The sequence below is a fragment of the Heptranchias perlo genome, chromosome 23 (assembly GCF_035084215.1).
Source record: "Heptranchias perlo isolate sHepPer1 chromosome 23, sHepPer1.hap1, whole genome shotgun sequence".
Classification (NCBI taxonomy): domain Eukaryota; kingdom Metazoa; phylum Chordata; class Chondrichthyes; order Hexanchiformes; family Hexanchidae; genus Heptranchias; species Heptranchias perlo.
The window spans coordinates 6,534,140-6,554,495 of NC_090347.1; the positions used below are offsets into that span (position 1 = coordinate 6,534,140).

Below are 20,356 nucleotides of genomic sequence, written 5' to 3' on the forward strand. Positions count from 1 at the left end.
AAGCTAACTGGCCTATAGTTTCCTGCTTTCTGTCTCCCTCCTTTCTTGAATAGAGGAGTTACATTCGCTATTTTCCAATCTGATGGGGCCCCTTCCAGAATCTAGAGAATTTTGGAAAATTAATATCAATGCATTTACTATCTCTGCAGCCACTTCTTTTAAGACCCTAGGATGAAGTCTGGTTGTACAAGGAAAATTCTTATGATCAAAAAGAAGAATCTGGCACTATACCCCACTATTCTGACACATTGCAGGCATATAAAAAGTGCCCTCCTGACTCTGCTCTGCATATAAACATTGCAGGAAAACATCACCATTTGGGAATCTGTCAAAGAAAACAGCTTGTAACAGATGACTCCTCTACAGACAGGTTATCATCCGCATCCCAGTCATGACTGTTCTCCTGAGATTTCATTTTCAGACGTGATTCAGACCATTAGGTAATCCATGAATCGTATAAATAAAGCTAGTGCATTTTTTTTAAAAATAGATGAAGTTTTAACAAGAGCTGTACTAGAGTTGGAATTTACATTTATATCACCAGAAGTTCTACAATATCCACGTTAAAACTGATTACTTGAACATATATCAACTTAAACAAAATCGCACATTTAATAACACTCTTATGTTTGATATTTGTCTTTGTAAAATTCAAGTCAATAGTCCACACAATTGGACAACAGCTGTGCATTATATTTCTCAAAAACTAAACCAACTACGTCCAGCTGTTCCCAAGAACTATAGAATTTTAGAGCACAGGAGGTCTTTCAGTTATCCATTTACTCGCAATTCTCTTGATATTCCCCAAACCCTTTTAATTTTTTCTTTTTCAACTATTTACCCACTTCCATTTAAAAAGCGTTAAAAAAAAAATCTCCTAACCTCTCCCCAATCTTGCTTCTCCCCCACTTAGGCACTAGTACTCCTGTGTCCTGTGTTCCAGGGATACATAAGAACATAAGAAATAGGAGCAGGAGTAGGCCAATCGGCCCCTCGAGCCTGCTCCGCCATTCAATAAGATCATGGCTGATCTGGTCCTAACCTCAAATCTAAAATCATGTCCAATTTCCTGCCCGTTCCCCGTAACCCCTAATTCCCTTTACTTCTAGGAAACTGTCTATTTCTGTTTTAAATTTATTTAATGATGTAGCTTCCACAGCTTCCTGGGGCAGCAAATTCCACAGACCGACCACCCTCTGAGTGAAGAAGTTTCTCCTCATCTCAGTTTTGAAAGAGCAGCCCCTTATTCTAAGATTATGCCTCCTAGTTCTAGTTTCACCCATCCTTGGGAACATCCTTACCGCATCCACCCGATCAAGCCCCTTCACAATCTTATATGTTTCAATAAGATCGCCTCTCATTCTTCTGAACTCCAATGAGTAGAGTCCCAATCTACTCAACCTCTCCTCATATGTCCGCCCCCTCATCCCCGGGATTAACCGAGTGAACCTTCTCTGTACTGCCTCGAGAGCAAGTATGTCTTTTCTTAAGTATGGACACCAAAACTGTATGCAGTATTCCAGGTGCGGTCTCACCAATACCTTATATAACTGCAGCAATACCTCCCTGTTTTTATATTCTATCCCCCTAGCAATAAACGCCAACATTCCGTTGGCCTTCTTGATCACCTGCTGCACCTGCATACTAACCTTTTGATTTTCTTGCACTAGGATCCCCAGATCCCTTTGTACTGCAGTACTTTCCAGTTTCTCGCCATTGAGATAATAACTTGCTCTCTGATTTTTCCTGCCAAAGTGCATAACCTCACATTTTCCAATATTGTATTGCATCTGCCAAATCTCCGCCCACTCACCCAGCCTGTCTATATCCCCTTGTAGGTTTTTTATGTCCTCCTCACTCTCTACTTTCCCTCCCATCTTTGTATCATCTGCAAACTTTGATATGTTACACTCGGTCCCCTCCTCCAAATCGTTAATATAGATTGTAAAGAGTTGGGGACCCAGCACCGACCCCTGCGGAACACCACTGGCTACTGGTTGCCAGTCCGAGAATGTACCATTTATCCCAACTCTCTGCTTCCTGTTAGATAACCAATCCTCCACCCATGCCAGAATATTACCCCCAATCCAGTGATTCTTTATCTTGAGCAATAATCTTTTATGTGGCACCTTGTCGAATGCCTTCTGGAAGTCTAAATACACTACGTCCACCGGTTCCCCTTTATCCACTCTGTACGTTATATCCTCAAAGAACTCAAGCAAATTTGTCATACATGACTTCCCCTTCGTAAAGCCATGCTGACTTTGTCCTATTAAATTATGTTTATCCAAATGTTCCGCTACTGTCTCCTTAATAATAGACTCCAAAATTTTACCCACCACAGATGTTAGGCTAACTGGTCTATAATTTCCAACCTTCTGCCTACTACCCTTTTTAAATAACGGTGTTACATTAGCAGTTTTCCAATCTGCCGGGACCTTTGCCGAGTCCAGAGAATTTTGGAAAGTTATTACCAAAGCATCCACAATCCCTACTGCCACTTCCCTCAAGACCGTAGGATGTAAGCCATCAGGTCCAGGGGATTTATCCGCCTTGAGTCTCATTAATTTACTGAGTACCAATTCCTTAGTGATTTTAATCGTATTTAGCTCCTCCCCCCCTAGAGCCCCCCCGTTTGTCCACTGTTGGGATATTCTTCGTGTCCTCTACCATAAAGACTGAAACAAAATATTTGTTCAGCATTTTTGCCATCTCCATGTTTCCCACCATTAATTTCCCGGTCTCATCCTCTAAGGGACCTACGTTTGCCTTAGCCACCCTTTTTCTTTTTATATAACTGTAGAAACTCTTGCTATCTGTTTTTATATTTTTTGCTAATTTATTTTCATAATCTATCTTCCCTTTCTTAATCAATCCTTTCGATACAAAACATATTGCAGTGACATCAATACCTCAGAAACACACATGAACTGAAAGGATAATGCTAAATTAATGCTCAAACATTTATACTGCATGTTACAAATGAATAAAAGTTGACAGTGCCTGAAAGTGGTATTTGAGTCGAACACTATTTACCAGCGTAAATGACATTTTCCAGCGTAATTACATTTTGCAAAAATATACATATCCTTATGAGAAAACACACATTTAAAACTGATTTTTCATACAGGAGCAGCACTTTGCTTTGAGGTATTATTAAAATGATGGAAAACTGTATAAATGCAGATACTATCTTTCATGTCTCAGTCTAAAACTGCCAATGGAACCACAAAGCAGAAGTAATAAAATGATTTTTTATTATGTGGTTTTCCGTTGCTTTAATCCTGACCCTTGCCGTCCAACCTCTCATAACTTTATAAGTTACATTACTTGTTACGCGAAAAGTCTGGTTCTCAGTTCTTGAATTAAAAATTTTGAGGTCAATGTTGAAATTCACAACAAAACATGAACAGTTATGGGGGAGAAAAAAACACACTGCATATACTCCACACACGTACATTGCTCAACTTCTGTTTTGCAACATAGTGCAGGCACACCTGCTCCACTCCCGTTTATGTACAATGGAACTGTGCACTTAGCATCTCTTCCCCCATCTGATCCCCGGTGGGAAGGGGAGTACATTGTTGCATGGAGGCACCACCTTGTGTAAAACATTGGGAAATTACTGAGATACACTGTAAATGCCTGGTCAGAATAGATGCCACAAACAGGCAGGCCTCCTCTGTTAGCAGCACTGCATTCAATTCTGAGGATTCAAGCTACCTTCATCATGACTAACGGATGACTCTATGGACAACAGGAAATTGCAATCTGATGCTTTATCCAGGTGCAAACACAGACAAGCCGGCTGCCGACTGGCGAGTTGCAGGAACATGCCTGCCCAAACCAAAGCAAAGGTAGCTGGGGATTCGAGATGTGCTCACTGCTCGAATTTGTCAGCAGGCAGCCTGCTTGTACGTTGCTTGTAACCAATTAAAACCAGCAGATTCAAATTTTCCATGTTCATAGAATCATACCGCACAGAAGGAGGCCATTCAGCCCATCCTGCCTGTGCTGGTTCTCTTAAAGAGCTATCCCATTAGTCTCACTCCCCTGCTCTTTCCCCATAGCCCTGCAAATGTTTCCTTTTTAGTTCCATACAACCACTTGCTGATTCAATGGTCTTCATATTTGGACAAGTGGGCTGCTCACCTGCAACTTCTGGCAACATGCCCATCTCAAGCAAGGCAAAAATGATCATCTCAGATTATTGTAAGGAATCTTACAACACCAGGTTATAGTCCAACAGACTATAGTCCAAGAGTCCAAAACTGTTGGACTATAACCTGGTGTTGTAAGACTCCTTACATTTGTCCACCCCAGTCCATCACCGGCATCTCCACATCATCTCAGATTAAACAGTGGGCTAGCACTTGTACCTATACAGGCAACTGTCCAATGGTTAAGCCTATTTTGACTTTTTATGGAACAAAAAAAGCCACCAGTTTGGAGAAGAAGGCAGCCAAACACAAACATCAAAAAATACAAACCAGAACCAAAAGCCTAGTTGAGCATCAATCTGTGTTACCTATCATCCTAATGTGAAAAATTCTCAACTATCAAGTGGTGTTAAGGATAGAGTCCATTAGAAAACCACAAATACATAACACTGCCCACCTTCTCATTTAAATCTCTTGTTCCTCTGTATCTCTACCCCTGTTGGTGATTCCGAATTCCCAACATCACTCACCTAATTCAAGGTCCAACTGACAGAGATATTGCGATGTACTAAGAGTAACCACCACCACTCGATGTCTCAAGATATCCTCTTTCTGTGGCATCTGAAAGGTGGAATGTGTGCTTGAAATCAAACAGTACTGTTGCACTACAGGATGCACAGTCTTCACCCATCGATTTCTGAAATAAACCCTGTAATTGCAGAAACCCAACTTCAGGCAATGTCCAAATCAAATACATTTCACATATCAACCTCATTTCTTTACAGTGATTTTAATAGTTACAACTTCTGAATCTTATAACATAATACAAAGGAAAAAAGCATACACTTGATAATAGAGTAGCCAAGCAACCATAACACAAAAACACCGGACTCTTAACTAGAACCTCCACAGTCAAATCCCAGTCCAGTGGTAGACGCACGTTAGTGAATTAAATTTCCCACATAAATTTCAGATTTTGATCGCATCATTTAAGCACAGAACAGAGGCAGGGTGTTTCCCATTAGGAGAAAAAGATAAATCAACAACTAAACCACAGGAATGGGCTGTTGAGCATCTTTGAGCAACTTAGAGTAGCACTGGCAGAAGCCTGGATTCTAGGAGCCTGACTGGGAATAGTGCATGGCTCAGCAATATGTACAAATAAAGGCTGGGGGGTGGGGGGGGGAAAACCACTTTGGATGGGGAATTTCACCCCTCCCCCTCCCCCCCCCAATTTTATCCACTCCTCTCCTGAAGGCTGGAGTACAGTGCCACAGGCACAGCAGTCCTCTGGTCCCTTGCCTATGACAGCCAAGACAGCAAGTACTGGCATACTAATCAATGAAAGCCAAACTTGTTACCATTCTATGTCCAGTCATGCACTTTCTAGCAGGGGTACCTGGTTAGGGATCAGGAACAGTATTTATGGCTGATTTCCACCCCTCTCTAGCCTGGGAATCCTGAGACATATTGCAGAGACCCTCCCATCGACCTGGCTGAGATCAGGTAACTTAGCACAAAAGCAGGGACGAAGCCTAGGACCGTCCCAATTTGTATGGTTCAGCGCAAATACGGGCAATCCATTTTACCCACTGAGCCATCAGAGAAGCTTCGAAAATATCAGGTGCTTTATTATAAAAGATTTAAAGGATCACAGTCATTGTTAAGGGTTTCTGGCAAGTTCCTGGAACAAGCCAGTAATTTCACTCTTACCGATTCAATGGTTATCTGACCCCCTATATGTTGTTATTTTGAATTGCACTCCTAGGTTTCAGTTATCTAAATAATTTTTTTTAATGTTCAAAGAGATGAACATCAAAATCTATCCCTAACTAGTTGAACAGGGCAAGTACAAAAAAGTGCTTTAAATCACTTAAGTGAGAAGACAGAAAGACTTAAATATATTTTTTTAAAAATTCTGAGCACCATTAAAAGGATTACCATGAAAAGAGATAAATGGAAAAATAAATTGTAATAACCAAAAAGGAAAATAATAAGATTCTTCAGGTACAACTATTGCAGAGAGAGCATTAAGGTTGACAGCAGGATATGGCAGCTGAACATTTAAATGTCTTCAACAACGTTCACATTGGAAACTGTAGCATTGCAGCAAGTTGTATGGTGAATTAGAGAATTTTTACAGTGGTTGGCAGAGAAGTGGTTGTGAAGAAACTTGAGCAAATGATTTATAAAGTAATTGGCCCAGATAGAGTGCATCTGGGAATACTTAAAAATCAAAGTGCTCTAGCTGAAATTTTTCCCGAGAAAAAATTTTAAAAGTTTTACATAAACTCAATTAAGAAAAAACAATGGGCTATGCGCGTGGGAATTAAATCTGATCTGTTTAGCATGCAACATGTAAAAATTGATGAGAAGCAATTCAGGACTACTCATGATGACCACATACCATAAGAATGAGCCATGGGTTCGTAAAAGGAAGGTGTGTCTGGACAAGCATTTCAGAATTTTTGACAACAAGATCAAGTTAAACATTACTGTTCATTAAATAGCTGGACTTTTAGAAGGTATTACAGAAAGTCCCTTACATGAAGACTAACACAGGTGAAGATTCATGCTATCAGGGGAAACACAGTATATTAGATGAATAACAAAACCAAAGAGCAGTCAGAAACTGGACTAAGTCAATCTGTGACCAGTACAGTTCCAAAGGGACACCAGCACCTAAACTGGCTATTCACATGTTAAATGAACATGAAGATGTTGTATTGGCTTGTTAATAACTCAAGATGTGAGGAGAGTAATATAAGAGGTTACGTCCTTGGTAGCTGTTGACATTGAGCTAAACCCTTTAATACTGCAAGGATTTCACGGGGGCAGAAAGCATCGTAATCCAAGAAGTGGATTCTAGCTCTGTTTAGCCTCAAAAGTTCAGCATAGCTGAACATGTCTCCAGCCATGTGTGCTAACAGCAGGAGATACAATGAGCTATGGATGTAGCCAGAATAATGAAAGCCTGAGGTCGTGGGTTCATCTGTCACTAGATAGCCTTCTGACCAAGGTGTCAATTGGAGGAATTTCAGAAGGAGCAAGAGAAAACACCTATAACCATTACCTTTTAGGACATTTATGCTGCAAAACCATGGACTTGGGACGACTGAAGAAAATCCAAGACTTTTTTTTTAGAAATATACCAGCATAAGACTTTCAGCGCAGGAAAATGCCATTAATTGAATTTTTTTTTAAACATATATAGTGAGCAGAGAAAGGTTTCAAAACTTGTTTCTTCACTCATTTCTCAGTCATCCAATTACAAAGAACAGACAAACCAAACCCAAGCTTCTGACAGTACTGCTCTGTAAAGAGGTGCTTTTTATGGGGAACTATAGGTACCTTTTAAATTTGTTTTCTCTCTTGTGGGGTGGGGGGGGGGTGCGTGAGGAGGGATATCTTGTTACACACCACTTTGCCACGTGTCATCTACAACTTCTTGTGCAAGTTATCACAAACCTGCAGCCAGTCATTCCCTGGCACAGTATATTACTACATCAATGAGCTGAGAAGCACCACCAGATCACTGCAAAGTAATAACTGTGACAAATGTTTGAAAATCATACCTGAGAGGCCTAGCCTGTGGATTTCCAGCTTCTACATAAGGATGGAGATAATCTTTTATGTATAAATCAGCAGCACTGTTGGAATGGGTGCAAATAAGGATCCTGTGGGGGGGGGGGGGAAAAAACACACAATGTTGAAGGACAAACAGAAGAAAACTTGGTCAGACTAGAAGTGAAGGAACACCAAATAACTCAAATGTCTGAATGAATGTTATGGCAAGCGTCATGATTTACTCACACTCAGCTTAAAAATCAATTGCCAAAATATCCATTTTATACTTTCCCAAGTCACTGAAGATTAAATATAAGCAAGACTTTAAGCTTCCCAAGGGTGAAGCAGCAGTCCTTCATAAGAACATAAGAAATAGGAGCAGGAGTAGGCCAATCGGCCCCTCGAGCCTGCTCCGCCATTCAATAAGATCATGGCTGATTTGATCCTAACCTCAAATCTAAATTCATGTCCAATTTCCTGCCCGCTCCCCGTAACCCCTTCGGTGGAGTTCTTTAAATATTTCTGGGCCATACTGCTGCAGCTACTTTTGGCACACACCTCCTCACCATTACTTTAGTCAAAGCCCCAAAACATACTTAGCAGCTAAATTTGTTTAATATCTGTTTCCTTTCAATCTACACAATCGCTCTTTAGGCGTCTGTGTGCCTCATCAACAATTGTCTCTCATCCAATTATTAACCCCTCACCCATTTTCTCCTGGCTGTTTTTTCTTCACTGAATTTATGATTGTGTCCTCACTCTCTATTCTGATCTTTGTCTACTCACCTCCAACACACACACACCACCGCGCCCCCCCCCCCACCCCAGGTTTACAGAATCATAACAAACCATATCACAAATCAATTGTACTGTGAAGTATTTCACCATCTTGGGGCGGGCTGGGAGATGGGCGAAGGAAGAAAAACAGTGAAAGTATGACTTAACTTGTGAAAAATATGCCACATTTTACAACTAAACAGATAAATGTGCACATTTGGCATAAACACAATATACACTGGAGGTGATGGACTTCCCATGCACCTGATGCCCTTGTCCTTCCAGGTGATGAAGCTGAAATGGTGGGCCTACCGCTTATTGCAGGACCCGCCCAGTACAGTGGGTGGTACAGACAGGGGACAAACCATTTGGAACACTACTTAAAGAGGCACTCACCTGAAAACCTTTGGATCAGTGTATCTATGTGGGTGCAAGCTCATCTTGATTCACTACGTCAGGATTTTGTGCGGAGAAAACTTTCCCAATGCATAAAACATTTCAGGAGGCTCTGAGACCCTCATCCTACTCTGGGAGTGGTTTTGACAGTTCCCTTCTGGTTGAAGGAGGAGGAACAGCAGCAGCAGCAGCTGGAAAGACCAAGGCAGCTGCAGTGAAGTCACTGAGGAGACCACCAAAGATGGGGGCAGCATGAAGATGGCCATACCCAAAATATAAGGTGTAGAGGCCCAGAGTGACGTAGCTACAGTTTAACGAGCGGTGTTTGAGGTTGCGCTTCAGGAGAGAGCCTGTGTTTTGCCCTGTGCCATCTGCTACAGTAAGAACTCCACCGATGAGTTCGAAAATCTGGCTACCCTTGCATGTGCCACCTCTCACTCAATGTTCAGCAGCAACCACCACAGAAATTCAGCAAAAAAACAAAAAACCTCACTTTGAGAGGAGCAACCTTGCTTTAAACAGGTTGCACCGCCAGAAACCCCGCCCCCCTAGGAGGCAAGTGTTGGAAATCATGTGAACAGCTCACCAATGAGATTCAAATGAGACCCTTCACTGAATCCGCTGGGTGGGTAGATGGCCTGCTCTGCCAACCACCAGACACCCAAACAGCATCAGAAGTGAAAATCAAACCCAGCGCCTGCACCAAATCTATTTCTTGCTTGTGTGAGTTTGTTATTTGAAGACCCACCATCTTTACACTCACAAGAACTCTGCATTCAGTCAGAATCAGAAAGCTGGGTTCTGACAGTGCTAGACTGGCAAATTATTTAGTGTTGCAAATAAGAGCCAAATCCCCAATTTTTTTTTTAAGACTTGTTGATTTCCCATGGCATTGGACATAGGGAGTCAAGACCAAGAGTCAGCTTTGGGTGAAACAAGGTTAGAGGGTGGGGGATAACTGGGCCAGGGCAGTTGTAATTCAGTCCCCAATTTGAAGTCATACATTTTGTCTTTATATTTATGTAATACTTTTATATGTAGATGATCTGGCCTCTTAGTGCAACAGTAAAGCTAATTTATAGGAGTGGCTTTTTTTTTTAAAAACCAGATACTGGAAAAACACAGAATAATCAGAATAATGAGCTACCTTTTGATCAAAAACCATTCTGTCATGACAGTATTAAGATCGGAGCATGGGATTGGAGTACTACGAAACAAAACCAGGGAACAAGTTAACAAACTAAAACGCAGTTCACACAGATGAGGAAAGGGATGAATAAAATTCTGCATCTTTCTTATTGAGAACAGATGAATTTCTCAATGGCTGCCTTGACAGTTCTTGGAAGTGGTAACATTTGGATGCATAAACCTTCAAGTTGTACTTTCGCTGCATTTATTCTAGCCGACAGCAAAGCCATCTGTTAGTGCTCAATATCTGTCTCACTTCCAGCTGCATTTCAAAATCAGTGTCTTTTGAGTGTGTCAAACACCAATACTCTAAAAATATGATGTTCTGCATGTTAAATTTAGCAATATACATTAAAAATGTTTAACATTTACTCTGCCAGCCTCTGGACGATTTTTAAAAAAAAATGAATTGTCTTAAACACCTGAAATTCACCCAGCACTGTCCGATTCCCATCTAGGTCAGCTGGAGTGACAGATGCGTTGGTAAACTCATCAGTATATCTCATGCTGCCTGCGTAATGGTGTCAGGCTACATATGGGCAGGAATGCACAGCTGCAGTTGGCTCAGACCATCTCAAATTTTAAACAGCAGCTTGGCATGGTAACAAGGTGCTTGAAAATGTATTTATCTGTAGAGTTCTTTGTTTTACTCTAAATTTCTTGGGGACAGTTAAATCCAGGTGAAACCAGAGGGGATGTTGTTACATTTTCCAAGTGAAAATTCAACGTAACAAAAATCTGCTGCACACCTCTTAGGAAAAAAAAATTATAGAAGCGATTAAGAGACTGATTAATATTTGAAATATTAAACAGTAAAAATTTTTTTTAAATACCTAATGATGGTTGGAGGATTTGAATGCAGACAATTGTTATATTGATTCAAATCCGCACAGACTTTGGCATCTGCAACCTTCGTCGGCTGCATTCCAAAAGAAAAGTAACGCAGGTACCCATTCACGACATACTCTGCCAATGACTGCGCATTACTCGCCCGCTCTCTCAAGGGCATTGAGTTGCTATCTGACTACTTTACTCGGGCGACTCAGCATTTTGGCCTTACAATCAACTTCAAAAAGACTGATGTTATGGTCCGGCCCATTTGTGGCCATCCAGTCACATCCTCTGTGGTTACGATCAATAACGTACCACTTCCAAGGTTGCAAACAAATTCTGCTACCTCAGTAGGGTGCTTTCGCGGAACCTCCTTCAACAGTCTTCGCCACCCGACTATATGGATAAGAGTCGTGGATCTGCTACTGCCAGCATATCAAGTGACTTGACCATTTCCACTTGCGCTGTCTACAACATATCATTGGCAATGAGTGGCAGGACAGGTGTGCAACACTTATCTCAAGAGCTGCAATATAACTGGAACTGAGGCCACAATCAAAAAGGTCCAGTAGCGTTGGTCTGGACACGTCGTTTGCACACCTTAGAATTCCCAAAGTTGTCTTCTGCAGCAAGCTGTGGCCGGATATCGCTGCACAGGCATATGATAGCAGCATGTCTGCCAGGTCGGTATGAATGGATTTGAAGCTGCGATATTGCGGGATCTGGCTGCCAAGTAAGGCAACTCATCGACCCGCTTCATCTGGCTGCCAATGGGATATGTGCAGCCATATAAATGTGCATCCAGGATTGGGCTCTTGTCTCTATCAGCACACCTACACCAATGGAGATTCATCCGTCGATTTGAAGGGAGGCTCCATCATATTGAGCTGGTACGGCAAATCAGCAGGACACTGCACACAGCTGAGATGCAAAGGTTAGACAGATAGGGAAGGCAAGGACACTGGGGAATGACTGGGAAAAAGCAGGGAGGAACCAGGCAAAACAAGGAAGATTATGGGCAGACTAGAAATTCCAGAATGGAATATAGAGAACTTGACCACTGGCCATCATATGTAAATAAAAATATTGTAATCACTTGCGCAATATACCTTTTAGTAAGAACACAAGAAGGAATGCTACAAATGACACCAGATGATATCTCCTCATACAACTGAAAGAAGCACAGAGAACCTAATCTCATGGAAATCTCAAGAATCACAAACAGTCTGTGAATTGAAAAATCTATAAATTTCTACATGAAAAAGTAAACATTGGTTGTGATAATTTTAAAATATTGGAATTTCAGGAAGGTAAATGGCTGGACTGTAAAGAAAGAACCGTTTCAAACTGGTCAGATTGGTGATAAATTTAGGACTCTTCATGCCATGCAAAAGAAGGAAACCCGCTTGTACCAGTGTCCATAGTCCCCACACTACTTGGTTCAGGTGGTTTCCATCAATTCTTCATCTTTCTCCATCTTCCTTCCCCACGTTATCCACAACATTAACAATTCAACACCAACAATGCTGAGTGAAGTATTAAAGTCTATTTTAATTGTCAGCCAACCCCCATGTTCAAGAATTCCTTCTCCAAATATCTAAACTTCTTTACAAATATCACCTCACATCCATTACAAAATCATTTGTTCTTTTCTCACATGGATATGGATCTCATAAGAAAATATCTTAAGAATCTGTTATCTTTGTTTTAAGGACTGATAATATCTTATAACAGAAATTTGTAGAAATACACAACTTTAAAATTGATTTAATTTTTAAGCAGACAATATAAAGGAGGGAGCAGTCATGTGCTGTATAGATCATTAAAGACGAGACCAACATGTCCTGTCTGCCCTCTCAGATGGTGCAAAAGATCCAACGGCATTATTCAAAGAAGAGCAGGGGAATTCTCCCAATGTCATGGCCAACATTTACCCTCAACCAACATCATCAAAACTGATTAACTGTTCATTTATCTTGCCATGCGTAAATTGGTTGCTGTGTATGCCTACAAAACAACAGTGATTATACTTCAAGAAGTAACTAATTGGTTGTGAAGTGCTTTGGGACATCCTGAAGCCATGAAGGGCACTACATAAATGTTGCTTTCTTTCTTTTATCAAGGTATTCAAGATCCTTAAAGATGAATCCTGAGAAACTGTTTACCATGTATCCAAAAATAATGAGGGGACATGGAATGAAGCTCAGAAGGAAGATGGACTAACTGATCGAATGTAACTATTTTACACTGAGGGTGGTGAATGTTTGGAATGGGCTGCTCCAAGGAGGTGATCAAGGCTGATAACATTAATAATTTTAACAGGGAGTTCAGACAGGCACATGCCGAGAAAATTAATTAAGATGTAGAGGTAGTGAACTGTTTATTTTGTTTCTGAACTCTGGAGCTGGCCAGATGGACCAAAGTGGTCTGTGGGTCCGGTATATTCCTTAGGTTCCCATCATCCTCATCTGACTGTTACAGTAAGTCGGTGTTACACGTTTGTCTACATTTCCATTCTTTCCCCAGCCAACACGTTTAATGATCTTAGAATTCTTCTCCAAAAAAGTCTGTATTAGGGTTTGAACGGTCTTCTAACATTTTATGAATGAATACTTCTTGGCTCGATGTACTTCTGTTTACCTCCTCACGTGTTCTGTATGGCACTCAAAACAAAGTGCACGCAGAAAGCAAACTTCAACTTCACAATTCCAAATCTCTAAGGTTTGGTCTTCTGAGAGGTGTTTTATTCAAATCTAAGAACATGGACTTTTTTACCCTGGCTAATATTCTCCCCTCCCTCCTTTCCATCCTGGAGTACAGTTCCACAGGCAATAGCTGCCATCCGGTACACAGGCCAAGTGGGAATTATGCATGCGTGAAGCTGGACAGCAAATTACTCAACCACAAGTGGCTCCACAGCTGAGCCCAATCCTGTCCCCACCAAAAGTCCATATACACTCACTTCCGAAATGGGTCATTGGATAATGATCAGGAATAGGAATCCTGGCCAATTTTTCACTCGCTAACTCCAAGGCCAGTTGTGGCATCCCTTACACCACCCCAGTTTAGGCCACCTAACTCAGCACAGAGAAAGGATCAAATCTGGGATGTTCCTGGTCTACACAGTTCAGCTATTTGCTGGGGAAGCTCTTCGGGTCACTATACAAGTGAATGTATTTTACAAATCCCACACATCCCATCAATGCCATTCATTTCTCAAAAAACCTGGTCTTTTTGAAAAAGAGGTGAACATAAGGCAGAGTTGTCACATTATTCTGTGCTAAAGCAAATGCAGTGGAAAGCTCACCTTGTGTCCTGCTGTTTTAGTATGTGCTTGACTGCCTGAGCCAGTGTGAATGTTTTCCCTGTTCCGTAGGGGCCGATGATGAGAACAGGAGGAAGCTGGATGGAAAGTGGAGTTGTGATTGCCAGAATAGCCTCCTTCTGTTTTGTATTTAGCCGGGGATCCAACTGCTCGTCCCATTGTCTACTCCAGTAAGACAAAACAAAACAGCTATTTGCAACTCATGATGATGTCAAAGACATTGTCTTTAAAATACAGATTTTTTAATAAACATATTTCCAAATTAAGTTACACTAAGTTATACAAATGCTCCCCAAAAAACCTATATACTTAAAAGTAAATAACTCTTATATTCATAGTAAAAAATCAGTAGCAATGAAGATTGACTAGTCCATTATGGTCCTTAAAGCTACACATTCGCTCCATTTAGAATGCCTCATCAGACTAATGCACCAAGGAATCTGATGAAACAGAGAGAAGATGAACCTAGAATCTCATTCTAAAAGGTTCGACATTTTACTGTGACTGGGATGTAAAGGAGGACCATCAGTCTACTGGCGAGGACCCGGGCTTCAAAATTTTTATTTGGAACTCCTCCAGTTTAAAAAGGACTAATTGAACACTTTCTCATTAAGCTAGAGAATCCACAATGTTAGCTAGTGCATAAAGTGTAATTATTCTATCAGCACTGTGTAATTAGCAGGTCTACTCCTCTTACAGAGTTATGCCCCAGAGATGGCAGTGATCTATTTACATGAAATATGTTTATCATTATACTTTAAGTGTGTCAGTAAGTTGAAACAGGAGAGTTTCTCTTGTGAATAGAGGGAAACCATACACTAGATGCTAGTTAGACTAAATATTTGTACATTGAAAACATGTATGTTATGCAGACATATCTGCAAAGAACAGCTGGATTAAGGAATGTAATTAAATGCATTCTCCACATTTTCTGCGTGAACATGTCATTTACAATATTTTTTATCAAGACAATGAGCTTGATACAAGCTATTTAAAAAAAATAGAAGTTTCTGATTTTAAAAACTTCAAATATGAAAATTAATTACAATGCTAGTCTCACGTGAACTATTAATCACAACCAACAGGTTAAGCACCTTTTCTTGACATTTTCTGAATTTATTGTGCATGAATATACATAAATGCAAATTATTCCAACCTGTTTTTCTCTGTGACAGAACAGTCAATCCAATTTTATCTTTTTGAAACCACAGCCGAAGAAGGGCTATGAAATGTACCCAATCCTACACACCAGCTTCAATAAAGCCATCTGTAGCGAGCTGCCTGCCTGATGCAATATTAATGCCACGTTCCCAAGTGCCATGTTGTTGGCACACCATACCTGATAGGACTCCAGGGAATTGTGGGAAACATGCAGACATCTGGAAAGAGAATGCTGTTGTCCTTGATTCTGTCCAGGGCATAATGCATTTCACAGAGGGGCAAGCGATTGAGTTGAAACTGAAGTTCAACCTATGAATTAATAAGGCAGTTGTCAGCAAAATATGTTCAGTACACAAACAGGTTCGTTACAAACAAAAAGTGAGGCACTTTATACAGAACAGACTTTGTATGCAATTTACTTGCACAATATCTCATAAAAACCAAGAAGGCTTTATCAGTACAGCACCACCTCAAAAATCTGTTTTATAAATATATTTCCATTATCCTGCTGTTAAAAGTGCTCCGCTTACAGTGTAGGAAAGTTTCAGCAACACACACAGTGAAAGAAGCAGCAGGTATCAAAAAGGCTGCTGCTTCATCTACAAGGAGCTTCCCAGCAACTGGAGAAGCTCGAGCTGAAAAAGATTAATTGAAATTGTTTTTGAAAACAACTTCATGCAGGCAAACAGAAATAGATTTCAAACAAAGGCAACATAACAGTTATTTTCACACTGCAAATTTGCCGTTGGGTTCAACCATTCCTTCGGCAGCTGATTAGTGTTATAGATAAACTACAGGTGTACAGGAAAAGGAGATGAGTTCTGTATGAAATATAACCTTAGGGGCAAAAAACACTTTTATCTTTGGGCTGCACACCAAATCTTTTGATGTGAGCGGGATTATGGCCCGTCAGACTGAAGTTGCTGCGGTTCCAATCACGCTTACAGCATTCAATAAGGAAACTAATATTATTGCTGTTAACTGTGGTATCATAACGCAGTGGATGGAACTGAACAAGCAAGTTGAACTCACTAAGCTCAACAATTGGGACTGTGTTATAGACTGCAATACAATCAAGGGTTCTAGGTAAACTGTAATTTTTTATTCTGTAAGTATCGGGCTTTTAAAAAAAAATGCCGACTATAATTACACACAGTTGTTTGAAAAAAAAAGCTTCCTTCATTAGTAATATTTTCTGGTCCAGTAAAAGGCAGATTACTAGTTTATAACAAATTGCAGTTTGTTTTTTTACAACACTGCAATAAGATGATGTTAAGATCAATTTTTAAAAAAATGTTGCTACCTCAGAAGAATGTTTTAGGAGCGCATCCTCCAACTCAAAACAGTGTAGCTACAAACCAAATAATGTAACACTCATATTGATGCAGAGTAACCAGATATAAAATGAGCTTTCCATTCACTCTATGGTGCACAAATATAATTAAAGGTTGATGGAGCATTTATCTGCTCACCTTCAATCTTAAGCAGGTTGGGTCTGTAGCATAGAAACATGGGAACAGGAGTAGGCCATTCAGCCCCTTGAACCCACTCCACCATTTGGTAAGATCATGGCTGATCTGTGATCTAACTCCATATACCTGCCTTTGGCCCATATCCCTTAATACCTTTGGTTGCCAAAAAGCTATCTATCTCAGATTTAAAATTAGCAACTGAGCTAGCATCAATTGCTGTTTGCAAAAGAGAGTTTTCTATGTGCCTCAACCCCCAAGTCCCTTTGGACATCCACTGTTTTTAACTTTTTACCATTTAGAAAGTACCCTGTTCTATCCTTTTTTGGTCCAAAGTGGATGACCTCACATTTGCCTACATTAAATTCCATTTGCCACAGTTTTGCCCATTCACCTAATCTATCAATATCCCTTTGTAATTTTATGTTTTCATCTACACTGCTTACAATGCCACCAATCTTTGTGTCATCGGCAAACTTAGATATGAGGCTTTCTATGCCTTCATCTAAGTCATTAATAAATATTGTGAATAATTGAGGCCCCAAGACAGATCCCTGCGGGACTCCACTAGTTACATCCTGCCAACGTGTGTACCTACCCATTATCCCTACTCTCTGTCGCCTTTCGCTCAGCCAACTTCCTAACCAAGTCTGTACTTTTCCCTCGATTCCATGGGCTTCTATCTTAGCTAACAGTCTTTCATGTGGGACCTTATCAAATGCCTTTTGAAAGTCCTTATAAATAACATCCATTGACATTCCCCTGTCCACTACTTTAGTCACCTCTTCAAAAAATTCAATCAGGTTTGTCAGGCACGACCTACCTTTCACAAATCCATGCTGGCTCTCTCTGATTAACTGAAAATTTTCGAGGTGTTCAGTCACCCTATCCTTAATTATTTTCCCCACAACAGATTTTAAGCTAACTGGTCTATAATTCCCTGGTTTCCCTCTCTCTCCTTTCTTAAAAAATAGAGTGACATGTGCAATTTTCCAATCTAGAGGGACTGTTCCTGAATCTAGAAAACTTTGAAAGATTATACTTAGGGCATCTGCAATGTGCTCACCTACTTCCTTTAAAACCCTGGGATGGAAACCATCTGGTCCTGGGGATGTCACTCTTTAGTGCTATTATTTTCTTCATTACTGTTGTTTTACTTATGTTAATTTTAAGTCCCTGTCCCTGAGAATCCCTGTGTGGTCAGTGTCCAGTAAAGTATTAAAATGCCTACGTGGCAAAGGAGCAGAATGCAAAATGGTTAGGCAAGGGTTAATAAATTGGTAGCTGAGGTTGGTAAAAGGGCCCCCCCCCCACCCCGCTGGGCCATATGTTTGAGTAGTCAGCAGGCCTGCATTGTCTTATCAATGTAGAAGTCTTTGATGTGATTCAGGGTTTGGACTGAGTGTCTCCATGTTGCGAGCTAATCAAGATTGGTAACACCTTAGCAAGACCAAAAGGGACATTCCTAGTGAGAAGAAAGGATGCATCCATCAGTGTCTGTCACTGCGGCATGATCAGGACATGGGCTATTTGTGATTGGCTTGAAATCATGTAACCTAGCATGGCCAACTTGTGCCTGGCTTATGATTGGTGTTGACCCTTGTGTGTTAACGATGTTCCAACCCCTATTGATCTGTATAAAGGTATGAATTTTTTGTATGTGCTTTTGTCTTCTTATTCTGTTAGAATCGTCCGGACTCCCTCAGGAGTCTGAATCGAAGCTACAGACTAAGACCTGCTATTAAAGTTGTGTTGAACTTTAAAGGTGTATTCGACTCAGTGTTTGCTGAACCAGATTGAGGGGACAAAAAAAGAATCCAGTTCATCATCCCCGATTCAATATTAGTTTTCTTGGGATTTCCGGCATGCTATCCTCTTTTTCTACTGTAAATACTGACGCAAAGTAATTATTCAACATGACCGCCATTTCCCCATTGTTAATGTCAATATCCCCACTTTCAGTTTTTAAGGGGCCAACATTGCACCTGACCACCCTCTTTTTCCTAATATAACTATAAAAGTTCTTCGTATTGGTTTTGATGTCCCTTGCAAGTTTCTTTTCATACTCTCTTTTTGTAGCTCTTACTATCTGTTTTGTGACCCTTTGTTGATCTTTGTATCTTTCCCATTCACCAGGATCTGTGCCATTTTTTGCCTTTTTGTATGCCCTTTCTTTATGTCTTATACTGTGTCCCTTACCTCTTCAGTTGTCCATGGCTGTTTTTTTTGGCAAGTAGAGTTCTTGCCCCTCAGGGGTATAAATCGGTTCTGTATCTCGTTAAATGTTTCTTTAAACATTTCCCACTGATCATCAGTCGTTTTACCCTCTAACAGATTTGCCCAGTTTACTGTGGACAGTCTCTGTCTCATCCCATTGAAGTCAACCTTACCCAAGTCTAGAATCTTAGCAGCTGATTCACTTTTTTCCCTTTCAAACACTACCTTGAACTCGATCATGTTATGATTGCTATTGGATAAATGTTCACGCACAGTTAAGCTGTTAACTAAATCTAGTATGGCTTGCCCCCTTGTTGCCTCTAGGACATACTGCTGTAGAAAACTATCCCGGACACACAAGAAATACACTACCTTTCTGACAGTTGCTAGTCTGCTTTTCCCAATCTATGTAAAGGCTAAAGTCCCCCATTAAGACCACAATGCCTTTGTTACACGCTTGTCTAATCTCTGCATTTATACAATCTAGCACTTCAGAGCTGTTGCCAGGGGTCCTATACACTACTCCCACTACAGTCTTAGATCCTTTCCTATTTCTCAATTCAACTCATAAGGTCTCTGTTGGCTGCTTACCTCTCGTTATAGCCTCCTTTATCATTGAAGTGATTTCATCTCTAATCACTAAGGCTACCCCTCCCCCTCTTCCATTTTCCCTATCTCTCCTGTAGACCTTATAACCCGGTATTATTTAGTTCCCAATCCTGCAGCCATGTATCAGTAATAGCTATCATGTCATACCCTCCAATTTGAATTTGTGCCTGTAGTTCATTTAATTTATTCCTTATACTCCGTGCGTTTGTAAATAGAACTCTTAGTTGGGCCACACACCCCAGCCTGTCCTTCAGCTTTGATGCTGGGTTAATCGCTTTACACCTTCCAGTTTTCACTTAATCTGTAGTGCCTAAAGTACACTTTCTTTCTGCTGCTCTACACTTTTCCTTTTCACTTGTTCTTGAACAACTGTTTGTACTATTTGTATTGTAAATTTCCCCTGGGTCCTCCCCTCTCTTGCTGCTTTTAACTTTACTCTCTTCTGACTCCCCGCTCAGGTTCACATCCCCCTGCCACTCTAGTTTAAACCCTCCCCATCCTTGAAGATCGAAAATGACAAAGTCAAAATCAAATGAAGCAGAAAAAAAGGTGTGCACTTAACACACCAAATTGTATAGGAAAAAAAAGAGAAAAGATCAAATGAAACCAGCAAGTATCTTACTTTTATATTTATTAACTTATTTACTGCATTTCCA

At 40.6% G+C, this 20,356-nt stretch overlaps 1 protein-coding gene across 3 annotated transcripts in view; it reads right to left on the minus strand.

Moving 5' to 3' along the window:
- helz (helicase with zinc finger) overlaps positions 1-20,356 on the minus strand; it is a 242,759-nt gene that overhangs the window by 127,662 nt on the left and 94,741 nt on the right. For 2 of the 3 annotated variants that reach the window (XM_068003893.1, XM_068003895.1), the window contains 4 exons: positions 15,584-15,714; positions 14,227-14,409; positions 7,736-7,837; positions 4,691-4,869 (listed from right to left, as the gene is read on the minus strand). In XM_068003893.1, coding sequence (XP_067859994.1) covers positions 4,691-4,869; positions 7,736-7,837; positions 14,227-14,409; positions 15,584-15,714 — 595 coding nt within the window. The remainder of the gene's footprint in view (positions 1-4,690; positions 4,870-7,735; positions 7,838-14,226; positions 14,410-15,583; positions 15,715-20,356) is intronic. The other variant, XM_068003894.1, reaches the window with a different exon arrangement.